General features: G+C 47.0%; 1 protein-coding gene across 3 annotated transcripts in view; it reads right to left on the reverse strand.

The window, feature by feature from the left end:
• The window catches only part of ARHGAP8 (Rho GTPase activating protein 8), a 929,058-nt gene that overhangs the window by 271,913 nt on the left and 643,673 nt on the right, over positions 1 to 13,472 (reverse strand). For all 3 annotated transcript variants that reach the window (XM_078673848.1, XM_078673847.1, XM_078673846.1), the window contains exon 8: positions 8,241 to 8,351. In XM_078673848.1, coding sequence (XP_078529974.1) covers positions 8,241 to 8,351 — 111 coding nt within the window. The remainder of the gene's footprint in view (positions 1 to 8,240; positions 8,352 to 13,472) is intronic.

Genomic DNA, 13,472 nt, shown 5'->3' on the forward strand with positions numbered 1-13,472 from the left:
CAGGAATCTGGCTGATCAAGCCAAGAGCGGAAAAGGCACAACTACTTCCTTTGACAAAGAAGGTGTTAACAAGCTCATAGATATTGCAGCAGCTATCATGACCAACAAGGACATGGCCTAGGTGCATCAGCTTAAAAGACTGACTGTGTTTACGGACCTGAGGATAAAAAAACATTTGTTTGACAAAGGCGTTAATCCTTTTAGATTCTCTTTGGTTGGACTTGACCCGACTAGGTCGCTTCAGCGCCTCAGGTGTGCGGCAGACTATACTGATTTTGCCAACTTGGCTTGGAATTGCTGTCCTATACTTACTTTTTTGGGAGGCAGTTCACTCCACACTATCACACATGACAGGGCAGGCACTCACCCGAGCCCAGTATTGGCCCTTTTATGTTATGTTAGGCCAATACCAGCAAGTGTTCGACACTTTACCGCAATTGCATTGCTGCTGGCCAAGCAGCAAGTTGCTCTACATTGGTGCGGTGTTTCCTGCCCTACCGAAGCAGCATGGATACGTGACTCGACATATTGTGACATTACTAGTGGAGTGTATGCCTCTTTACAGCCTCCCTCTTCGCGACCGAAGTATATATGGCAACCGCTCAAAGACTATTTGTTACTTTCAACCCCTGACACTGATGAGGATATTGAAGTCTGTTCTGTACTTCAATGATCGCAGATGGATGGCATATACCCTACACTTCTGTTATGTATGTCTATAATTTACTATATTATTGTGCATGTTTTATATTTCCCTCGGATGTCCTAGCACCTATTATTATTTCCTCCCACAGGCGCTTCTTTTCATATTTGAGTGGTCTCCTCTCTATGCAACTATAATGTGCAGTTCACAATGTCAATGTGATTTCACTACCTCTGTATCTTCTATTGGTTTATCTTTTTTTGTTCTGGATGTTATAAATTGCCATAAATAAAGATATTAAAAAAACCATCTTTTTGGATTCTCTATTCGGAGGAGGGTGGGAAATGAATAAGGATTCATCGTAATAGTCAACCCCTGAACAAGAGGGCTCTCTGGAGAGCCGTCACCAGGCGCCGGTCTATGAAGTCCAGCCATTTGCCTCTTCAAAGGAGGGCAAGAACAGGATTTTGGCCAGGAACGAATATGCTACCTACCAGTATGCATCTGTTCTTGGCATGTAGGGCTGCTGACATTCATATCTATTGCATAGGTTGCCGCCTAGTGTTGGGTCCAGATAACTGCACATTGTTGTCCTGGAAGAGTCTTCGAAGTATCACGAGATAGGTGGCTCCTCACCTGGACTACAGTGCGCATGGGCATCGACTCCATCCCCAGATTGTTTTTAACCATTGTGGCAAAGATGGAGTGTAACACCGTGAATGATGACCATGCTAAGAGTAAGTGTAAGTGCTGCAGCCGCTACAGGAGGAGGGTGGGCGATATGAATGTCAGCAGCCCTACATGCCAAGAACGATGCATACTGGTAAGTAGCATATTTGGTTCGAGGCATGTGGGCTGCTGAATTCATATCTATTGCATAGAATACATAGCAGTCCCTCCATTAGCGGTGGCCGCCTGTGCCAGCTGCAGCAGTTTGAAAAAGTGTTTTTAGAACAGCCTGCCCTACAGCTGCCTGCTGTTTGGAGTGCACATCTACACAGTAGTGTTTCATAAATGTGTGTGGTGTAGACCATGTGGCTGCTCTACAAATGTCTTCTAAAGGAATATTTCCAAGGAAAGCCATGGAGGCCCCCAACTTGCGGGTGGAGTGCGCCCTTGGGGGGATTGTTAAAGTACGCTTTGCTTTTTGATAGCAAATCTGAATACACTTAACGATCCACCTGGCTATACCTGCTTTGGAAATGGGGTTGCCTTTGTGTTGTGCGGAAAAAGCAACAAAGAGCTGTTTCGTCTTCCTAAAATCTTTGGTTCTATCAATGTAATACATTAAAGCTCTTTTGACGTCAAGAGTGTGGAGCATTCTCTCTGCCACTGTCTCTGGATTTTGGAAGAACACAGGCAGTTCAATAGTCTGATTGATATGGAACTGTGAAACCACCTTTGGAAGAAATTTAGGGTTAGTGCGCAGCACCACTCGGTTGGAGTGAATTTGTATGAATGGCTCTTGGATAGTCAGTGCCTGAAGTTCACTAACACGTCGCAGTGACGTAATCGCTATCAGGAAAGCCACTTTCCATGTTAAGAACTGAATCTGGCATGAATGTAGAGGCTCAAAGGGTGGACCCATCAGTCGGGTGAGGACCACATTCAGATTCCATTCACGAGCTGGTGGGGTCCTGGGAGGCTTTAATGGCAGGCACTCTGAAAAGTGAGAGATGCTGCCTGTTTTGGAGCTAAGCCGCTATGGCGGATAAATGTATTCGAATGGAAGCATATGCTAGATTGCATTTGTAAAGATGTAACAGATAACAAATGATGTTGTGCGTAGACGCGTCAAGCGGGTCTATGTTGTGGTCTACGCAATAAATGACAAACCGCTTCCATTTTGCCGCATAGCATGCTCTGGTGGTGGGCTTTCTTGCCTCACGTATGATATCCATGCAGTCTGGAGGCAAGTTGAGGTAGCCAAACTCTAAGACCTCAGGAGCCAGATCGCCAGGTTGAGCTGTTGCGGATCTGGGTGCTGAATGTCGCCATGGCTCTGCGTCAAAAGTCTGGGTGTGAGGTGCAGCCTTTGATGTGGTACCACGGAAAGTTCTAGAAACGTGGTGTACCATGGTTGGCGTGCCCACGTTGGAGCAACCAGCATGAGCGTCATCGAGTGTTGCTTTAGCTTTCGTGCCACCAGCGGTATTAGAGGTGCTGGGGGAAAAGCGTACGCAAATTTGCCTGACCAGTTCATCCATATCGCATTGCCCTGCGACTGTGGGTGAGGGAACCTGGCAGCAAAGCTTTGGCATTTGGCTTTTTCCCTTGTGGCGAACAGGTCTATCTCTGGATGACCCCACTGCTGGAAGTACGGGTGGAGTACTGATGGATGTAGCTCCCACTCGTGCATTTGGTGGCTGCACCTGCTGAGCAGATCCGCCATCTGATTGTCCTTGCCTGGGAGGTGTTCTGCCATGAGGAAGATGTTCCTTTGAATGGCCCACTTCCACATGCTCTAAGCCAGATGAGACAACTGTGGAGAGTGTGTACCGCCCTGCTTCTGAATGTAGTACATTGCCGTCATGTTGTCCGTCCGGATCAACACGACCTTGTTGCACAGATGTACTTTGAATGCCTTTATTGCCATGAAGATTGCCATCAGCTCTAGGAGGTTGATGTGCATCTTCTTTTGCTGCGTTGTCCATAGTCCCTGCACCGTGTAGTGGAGTACATGAGCTCCCCATCCCTGGAGAGATGCGTCCGTTGTTAGGATGATTTGCGGCACAGGCTCCTGGAACGGTCGTCCCTTGCAAAGGTTGTGTGGATTCCACCAATGCAGAGTGTTGAATGCACGACCGGTTACCAACACTAGGTCTCTCAACTGTCCGTGAGCCTGAGTCCACTGATGTGCTAAGCACTCCTGAAGCGGACGCATATGTAGTCTCGCATGCGGAACTATGAAGATGCAGGAGGCCATCATGCCTATCAACTGCAAGAACACTCGTGCTGGAAGCGAGTGTTGTGGTCTGAATTTCTGTATCAGCAATTGAATGCTGTTGATCCGCACTGAATTTGGCTGCGCCGTGGCTGCCAGCGTGTTTATTGTTGCGCCCAGATACTGCCGTACATGGGCGGGCTGAAGGTGTGATTTTGGGTAATTTAGTGAGAATCCCAGATCGTGAAGAAGGTGAATGGTGTGGGACATGTTGGCGGCGCACTGCTGGGCCGACTTTGCTTAGACAAGCCAGTCGTCCAGATAAGGGTAGACGTGAACGTTTTGTCTCCTGAGGTGTGCAGCCACCGTCGCCAGGCACTTTGTGAACACCCTGGGCGCTGTAGTCACTCCGAAAGAGAGGACTTTGAATTGGTAATGCTGATTCTGAATGGTGAATCTGAGGTATTTTCTGTGTGACGGATGTAGCGGAATGTGAAAATATGCATCCTTTAGATCTAATGTTGCGAGGAAATCCCCCTGATTGAGCAACGGAAGAACCTGCTGCAGTGTTAGCATGTGAAAGTGTTCTGATAGGATGTACTGGTTTAGGGGTCTGACGTCCAGTATGGGTCTGACGAACCCGTCCTCTTTCGGGATTAAGGAGTACACTCCTGTGCCTCTTTCTTCCAATGGCAAGAGCTCGATTGCCCCTTTTTGCAGCATGACGAGTACCTCCTGCTGCAATAAGTGCAAATGCTCTGTGGACATAGGACGGTGTTTTGGGGATATGTTGGGTGGAGTGGATGTCAACTCCAGACAATAACCGTACTGGATAAGCTTTCTGACCCACCTGTCGGTGGTGATGGATTTCCAGACTGGCAGGAACTGTTGGAGTCTCCCCCCGACCGGTGTTGTATGTTCGGGGGGCAGTGACAAGGCGTCACTGTTTGTTGGCGGCGGAGGATCGGGAGCTGTTGTTTCCACGACCTCTGCCTTTGGCGCTGTTTCCGCGATAGCCACCTCTACTTTGTTTGTTGTACGTGGTTTGCGCGCCACTTTTATTGTACTGTGTTTGCTGGGACAGCTGGCCTCTGGAAACACCTCTATTGCCTGAGCGACGAAAAGAACCACCCCTGAACTGCTGCGACTGGAGAGCCCCCATAGACTTCGCAGTCTCAGTGTCCTTTTTGATTTTTTCCAGGGTGGTGTCCACCTCAGGTCTAAATAAGTGATCAGGGTTTACAGGCTGATTTAGGATGGTGGTTTGTATCTCCGGCTTGAACCCGGAGATTCTGAGCCAGGCCTGTCGCCGCAACATTACACTGGTGTTAATGGCCCTGGCCGCGGTGTCTGCTGCGTCCAGTGCACACTTAATAGAAGCATTTGAGATGAGTTTCCCTTCTTGTATGAGCATCTCTGCTGCCTCTTTATATTCATCTGGCAAGTGTTGTAACAGGGTCTCAAGTGTATCGTAATGTGCCCTGTCATATCTGGCTAAGAGTGCCTGAGTGTTTGAAATGCGCCAGATATTGGCCGCTTGAGCTGCCACCCTTTTCCCTGATGCTTCTAGCACTTTAGATTCCTTGTCAGGGGGAGGAGCATCACCAGTAGTTTGTGAGTTTGCCCTCTTCCGGGCATTGGAAACAACTAAAGAGTCCAACGGCAACTGGCCCTTGATGTAGGTAGGGTCCCCAGGCGCCGGCTTGTACTTCTTCTAAATTCTGGGGTTTATAACCCTGGCCCTTGTGGGCTCTTTAAAAATGTCTGCAGCATGTTGTAAGACACCCTTTAGCATTGGCAGAGTCTTTACGGTCTTCTCAGAGGTGGAAAAGGTGTCAAACAAAAAATCCACCTCAATAGGGTCAGCATGGAGCTGGACATCATGATTTTTGGCTGCCCTTTCAATAAGCGCATTAAATGCCGCTGAGTCCTCAGTAGGCGATGTTTTCACATTATACACTTGAGTGTCTGGGGCAGTTTGTGGATCCCCTGGGTCAGCAGCATCTGCCCATGTGTCATGTGGATCCTCTGGATCAGTGTCGGCAGGGAAGTTATACTCATCATAGTCACCTTCCCCAGCCTCCACCTATGAGTAAGTGGGCGAGATTGGAGCAGTGTCCTGTCCACGTGGAGCTATCAGTTCTACAAGAAAAGGAGAATCCGTGGAATCCTTCTTTTTCTTTAATGGAATTGTGTAGGACTCCATAGGCTGTGCTGGGGTGATCTTTCGTTTGTAAATAGAAAGTTTACCCGTGTCGGCGTCGAAGAATTGTTCCGACTGCTCCTCAAGCAGGGGTTGTCGATGCTTTGTGCCCACAACCGCAGGTGTAGGCTTCGGCCCCGAGGACACCTTCATGGACGCCTGGGCGACCGTCTTCGGCGCGAATGCCTTCGGCACCACTTTTGGCGGCAGCGTAAACTGAATGGGCGCTGACGACTTTTGCGGTTTGGTGGCAGGCTTCGGCGTGGAAGTATCCTTCGGATCGACAGCTGAAGCTTTGTCGTTAATGCATTTCAACGATTCCGACACCTGCTTCGAGAAGGAGGCGGACGGCTGCGTTGACTCGACAGGCTCCTTTGAGCCACCACCAGGTGCGCACTCGAGGGTTGTAGTACTTTTGGCCTTGTCCGGCCGACGCGCAGGATCGACAACTTTTGTAGCTCCGAGTCCTTTGTTTGTGTCGACGGCCCTCGGCGCCGAAGTCTTTGGGTCGACGACTTTGACAAGTGCTTTCGGTGTCCCAGTCTTCAGCTCGACACCCTTGAGCGACTTCACCGGGTCGATAACCTTTTTAGGCTTTGTCTGCACCGATAGGTCTGAAGACTTGGAGCCGACCAAGGACACACGCACTTTCGGTTTCGATGGCGCCTCTAGCCCTTTCGGTTGTGTAGACACCGAAGCTTTCTCTTTCGGTTTCGATTTCACCAGTTGTGGCTCTTTAGAAATGTCCTTAGCCGGGCCCGGAGGCGAGGCTGTGGAACTCAGTGTAAGATCTTGGGTAAGGCCATGTGGCGATCCCTCGACCTGAGCCGTATATATTGTTTCAACGGGGCATAGCTCCTCGCTTGAGCTATCTTCCATGGTCCCATAGGCCTCATCATCGTCTCCTACCTCGTCGACGATTTCTTCAGCATCGAGCATTTCTACATCAGCGTCGTAGTTGGAGTCGATCTCCACCGCTGGATTGGACATCGGCTCCTGATCTTTCTGCTCGTCTGACTCTTCTCCCTCTGTATCGAACATGTTCAACGGGTCAGGTGCCGTCTGCTGGGCCTCCTGGCGCGCTGCGCGCCGAAGTTGAATTGTCTTCTTGGAGCGGAAACGAGAACAAGCCATACAGTTGGCTTCATCGTGATCCGGTGACAGGCACTTGTTGCACACCGGGTGGACGTCGATGTGAGGATACTTCGAGTTGCACACGGGGCACCTTTTGAACGGGCTCCGTTCCATGATGTGTCGTCGAATAAGGCCTGTAGCGTTGACCGGGCCTTGAGCACCGAAGAGCCACGCGACTCCTCTGGATGTCCGACTCGGGAACTGAGCTGGAACAGAACTGGGCACCGATCGCAAGACAATACCGACGATATGGGAAAGGCCTTTGGGCCAAAAAAAAGTTTCTATTGATTCCGAACTTGAGCGCTCAAATAAGCATCCGAACCCAATGGCGGAAAAAAACAATCTGGGGATGGAGTCGATGCCCATGCGCACTGTAGTCCAGGGGAGGATCCACTTATCTCGTGATACTTCGAAGACTCTTCTAGGACAACAATGTGCAATCATCCGAACCCAACACTAGGCGGCAATCTATGCAATAGATATGAATTCAGCAGCCCACATGCCTCGAACGCTATCAGAGCGTCTACGAAGGCATCGTTAAATGGAAGTAAGGACCCATATGTTGCTGGCCCAGGCTACAGAATTTCTGTAGACACATTTGTTTTAGCCTCAATAGAGGGGACCAGTAACTTTAGCACTCCGGCTGCTCTTCGAACCACAACTGGAAAGGAGACCCTCGCTTCCATTGGTGGACCATGTGGCAAGTCACGCTCTGACTTAGGAGAGGCATCAAACTTTCTAGTGTACTGTAAATAAAGGTATAAGACCCCAACAGTGTAATACAGTCGAACATGCTGCCCCCTCAACGTCATCATCTTGGAGTGACCCTGCTCTGTACAGGGTCAGAGTAAAACCCCCAAAAAGTTTTATAGTTTCTGAAACTAATATCTACACATGATCACAAGTGCCTTGTTACGCTCACAAATAAGTGTCACTCAAAGTGAAACGTCAGGCAATAAAGTGTCACATGAACACACTGCAAACATGAGAATGTCAATCATATTCAAATTGAAAACGTGGCAGCTATGTCATAGTCGCTCAGCCGTAAGGTTTTTGTATTGCACTGAAGACAACATTGAGAATGGCAGGAGTCAAATAATACGCCTGCAGTTAACATGTAATCAGCTCTAGAAGGTTAAAAAAATCACTGAAGCTGTAATGGACGTTAGTAGCAACAATTCTGTAGATAGAATGCAAAGACTGCGGAAGGAACATAGTGGCTCTTCTGACTATGGACACAAATGCATACACAAGATTAACACGATTTGAGTTCAGCCGTACAACGACACAGAGTAAACAACACAGAACAGACATCACGAGTGTGCAAAGCAATCATCTGCTGAATAGCCGCAGGGATGAGAGAGGTTTTTGCTTACTACTGAAGGCTGACTCCGAATTGTTGCATCGGAAGAGGAGGTCGTGGTGGAGGGATCTTGGATGAGCGAGATGGAAGTCCTTTGTGTTTACTCTGCAGCTTTTCATCATGTCTAATATTAACAGGGAACAGGAAAAGAATAATATCTGTAAGTGAGAATGTGCCTTAAGTACAATGTGTAACTTTTAAATAATAACTTAGACAAAGTATACACACACACACACACACACACATATATATATATATAAACATACATATATATATATATATATACATACATATATATACATATGTTTATGTAAATATATTATGTGTGTGTGTAGCTATATATATATATATATATATATATATATATATATATATATATATATATATATATATACACACACACACACACACACACACACACACACACACCATCCTTTCAGATGTTAATTATAACATTAATAGGTTATCTACTAATCTCTTTAATCCCTTTCAGTTCACACTATACAATACACCTCAATAGCATAATCGTAAAATCTGGCATTATTTGCACTTCTAAAAAGAACAAATACATTAGATAATGGAGAGATGGAGACGAAAACTAGAACAAAAGGCACATACTTTGGATAGACTCAAAATTGATGACTGCACTTCCTGCATTAGGTTACAACTTCATTAATTGCTTAAAACTTATAAACAAGCGCATCTAAATTCTACTGTCTTCTCGATAAAAATCGAGAAACAAATAGTACACATTTTTAAGAAACTGTTGTAGTCATTTCACTTCATAAAAAAACACAACTTGGAAATCAGCCACACGCAGCTACACTTTTCATACACACATCATGGCCTCCAGTGATTAGTGGACCAGTTAGATGATGGTGAATTTGGAGCATTATCTAAAACATCGACAGGTGCCTGTCCACCAATCTCGTGTTTTGCTACCCCATTTAGAGTTCGGCAGCCGAAGGATTTCAGCTGGTGGAGCGAAAACCCTTGACCCAGTAGGTCCTTTTGTCAATGGACACCTGGTTCACAATGGTATCTCACCCGATATATTTAAGGTAGGGCCACTGCCAAGGGATTACTCTGCCAGGACCCTACATGCAAGGCACAGTGTGTTCGGGCAGTAATATCGGGCAGTTAAAGCAATCACTATCCCTTATGTACTTCTGTCAAAGCTGAATATGCTGTGTACTCAATGAATCCTTTCATAGTCTGCAAAACCTCTCTTGCCTGCACAAAAAGCTAATTCCAAAACTAGGCACACTACTAAACCCTATTTTGGAAAAAAACACGTTCAAACCGCTTTAGTGACAGGTCTCTCCCTCCCAGACCCCTAGAGTTTATCGGTTTTCATCCAACATATCGTCTTCATACTATTCAAATCCACTCTAAAATCCCTATACATGGAGTTGTTTGATTTTAATTTTCTCCTTGGCTTGTCCCAAGACCATCTATCTTGCATTTCCAGCACAAAATTATCTGCAGATTTAAATTCTTCCTGTGTGAAGAACACATAAAAAAACAGTAGGGATCTTGTATTTTGAGCGTTCCTTGTTTCTTGCAATGTTACTGGTCTAGCTGTTAAAAATTGTTACGCCCTTCATCAGTAGCCCTGCCTCGCTGTTCATGTATTGCAAGGGTTACGAAAAATGATGTCCTGCATCCAGAGATGTCTCCCACCCTGGACTTCATGATCGAATCCTTCCCCGAACAGATGTTGACTACAGTACCTTTGGAAACCTTTGGGACGCTTTTCACCTTTGTCAGTCTGCCACAATTCTGCTGCACAGCAATACTTTTAGAAAAAAGGCCCACAGGGTCTGATTTCCGATTAATAGATTCAGTCCCCTCTCTCTTGAGCTCTTCAAACAATCTTATGCTAGGACTTCTTTCTGCTTTCTCTTAACGCCTGCTCACGCCAGGGACTGTTTACGACCAAGACCACTCGTTTTTCTGGCAGTCCTACATGGAGTTTCCATTCAAGGTGAGTGAACTGCAGATTGGCCAACTGGATTAAGCCATTTGTCCTATAAAGCCAAAGCACAGAAGGAGCCCAAAGAGCTCAATCAATCACCACTCATCTTGTAGGGTCTCTTGAAAAAAATCAAGACCCATTCTGCCCGGACCCAGGGATGCCCTATTGTCCAGTTAGGTTTCAGCTCCCACTCCAACAAATTAAACGGTTGTCATCCCTTTTTCGGTCTCAACCTATAGACACCTTTAACATCTTAAAAAATGTTAGGGTAGCTGCTGACGCATCTGTAAACTGCTATCAGGTGACTCGCTTTTGGGGCCTGGCCTTCCTTCAGCTGGAATCGTCACTCCACCTCCTGGCCCTCACTCCACCGTTCTCCGCTATTTCTTTCTTATAGTTATATTTTTGCATGCCTGGCAGCTGCACACTGCTACCTGGCTGCTCACCTTTCAAACAGCATGTAGCATCCTATCCATACTCAATTAATTTTTTTAAATTTACAGTTTTGAGATGGCTGTCCACAACCTTTGTACAGTAAACTTCAAAATAAAATAAGATGGCTTACGCATAAGCACATGTTGTTATGTTTTATGAAAATCCATTCAAATGACCACAGCTACGTGTGCATTCAGAGTTGCCAAATTTAAATTACTTTGTATATGCCTTAAGAAAATCCTTTTATAAGAAATGGCTGCTGCTTGCTGCACGGCACTCACATAGGGTGAAAACAAGGATTGGCAAATCCAACAGGCTTCAGGTACAAGATCTACTGATGCTTGTTCTTAAAGCGATGCTTATTTTGGTTTCTTGTTAGCATTGGGGGAGAAACAGCCCAGCATATATATCTTTCAGAACAAGAATCCAGGCAGGAATTCAATCTCTAAAATGGCAAAAAATCAGGGACAAAGGTGATTGCAAGCAGGAGGTGAATGTTAAAGTGCCTCTTTATATATGGTATGTTAGACCTGGAGTTACCAGTCCACATAGGGTAGCCTGGCACAGAGTAGGTAAGACTAAACTCAGAGGCCAATTGTGTTACACTTGCATCACACCTCGCACAGTAAATCAGCGCCCATCCACAAAAAAGAATGACTCTACACCAGTTTAGAAAAATACAGTCTGCTTTTATAAAAATCTTTAGTGTTTCTTTAACAATGTTTACATTCAGTACTTTACATATCTATGTATTCGATTATTGGCAAATGCACTGTTCCACATAGCATAGATATTACTTTTTCTCCCCCCTGTAAGAGAGGAGCTCAGATGTAACTCCTGCCCCTTCAACCGGTAGGGTATAGTTGACAATCCCAGTTAAAGTAAATAGCAATATCAAATCTCCTTACAATAAGGCAAGGCTGTACATTACCCTTGAGGTCTCAATGTTACTACAGGCATTAAGTTACAGGTTCCAGCAACAGTTTCATTAATAGCACACTAGTACCACAGTTCGAGCAGCTGGATATCTGAGTAGAGACAGGCATAATATTTTATTATTCTAATTAAGCTACATAGATTGCTCTAAAATTACAGTATCATGTCAGGTTTCCACAAGAACATTCTCTGTCTCTAATTGATCTGCATAACAGGAGTGGCCCCTTCCTTAACCCCTGAACCGCTCTGTTACCTTGGCTTTCATGAACGGTAACTTAAGCCTCATTCAGAAGACTCTTTCTTTCAGGCTACTATCATTAAATAGAGAAAATGCCGTATTCATAAAGCCACGCACTGGTGTCGTGCTGTTCCAGGCGTAGTTTAACAGAGGGGAGGTATCCCAAGGTCTTAGGGTTATTTCCAGGTCCCCTCCCGGTGATCAACAGTTATCCACTCTCAGGCTGATATCCCGGGTAAGCCCAACTCTACCCTCCCGGACAAACTTCATCGACAGTAGCGAGGCCCTCTCAGCCCCTGGGGCCCCGCACTTCCTGTCACGTCCTTACTGGATGGTGAAAAGTTTAGTTCCAGCCTGCTCGCCTGGCCACGTCACCACCTCCAATCTCGTGTCAGCTGTTCTGTGGTGATTCCGGCCCCAGCGCTGCAGTCTTTAGGCAGCTGACTGGGCCGGAGTTATGCGGCGTCTCCTTCGGCGTTTCACTCCGTCAGCGTCCCGCCCTCGCCTCACTCGTCAGAGGGGGAGGGAACTTACGCGGCCCGGGCTTCTTCACTTTTACGCCCCCTTCTTCCGGGATCTTATACGACTGCACACGCTGATCTCTGCAGCGCTGGCCTCACAACCACTACCTTGCTGACGGCAACCCGGCCTGCCCCGCCGATTCTCCACAACGGGAACCCGTGATGAAGGAACAGCAGTCTAATGACAGGATCATCACCCGCTAGCTGCTACCAGGTAGGGTTATCTTCCTCTATAGTCGGCTGGGCAGGAGAACCTTCAGGGGAAGTGGAACTGAACTACTAAACTCCACACTTCCCAAGGTGACAGTTCGGCCCAGATCACGGATGAGGGTCGAAGGGGGGAAAGAGAGAGAGAAGGCTGGCCAACTTCCTTATGATCGAATCCTATCTCTGAGGAATTCCCAGGCCAGTCAACCACAGCTCCTCACAGGAACTCCGCCAGGATTAGGGGGCAAAAGGTCAATGAGCGATGTCAGGACTTAGTCGGTAGAAAGGGGGTCATGTCAGCAGAGTAGAGCAGCCGGCCCACAGGACGATCTAGCTCCTAACAGTGCACCTGCCTCCCCACACTATCGCTTCACTCCTCACTAGGCTCCCCTCAAGCTCTCTGGTCACTCTAAAATGGCCGCCCTGAATCTGGCCCTTTTATAGGCTGGGCCCTGGCTACTGGAATCAGCTGGAAGGTTCTAGAGCTTTTCCAGTGTAGTCCTATGGCTCAGGTCCCTGAGGTAAGAAATGTGGCAGTTACAAGCCACCATTTTGTGTGTCTGTATTCACCATGTTAAGAGAGCGCCTAGGCCTCAAAAAGTTATAGGGATAAGGTAGCACCTAACCCCAAGGACAGCACCAAAAATTATAGTGGACATAAAAATAAAAGGAGTTAGGAGGCGAAAAGGGGACAAAAAAAAAAAAGAAATAGGAGGGACCACCCAAAGGGCTGACAGGTCTAACACGCATCCCCCCCAGCTGAAAGTGGGGAGAGCTACCCAACCCCTTGGGAGTTCTCATCACTAAGGCGGAAATACCTAGAGAGACCGTCTGCATTGGCGTGGTCCACTCCAGGCCGATGTTCCACCCGGAAGTCCATTCCCTGTAGAGAGATGGACAATCTCAACAACTTGGGTTTCTCTCCCTTCA

Source organism: Lissotriton helveticus, chromosome 1_1 (genome assembly GCF_964261635.1).
Source record: "Lissotriton helveticus chromosome 1_1, aLisHel1.1, whole genome shotgun sequence".
Lineage (NCBI taxonomy): Eukaryota > Metazoa > Chordata > Amphibia > Caudata > Salamandridae > Lissotriton > Lissotriton helveticus.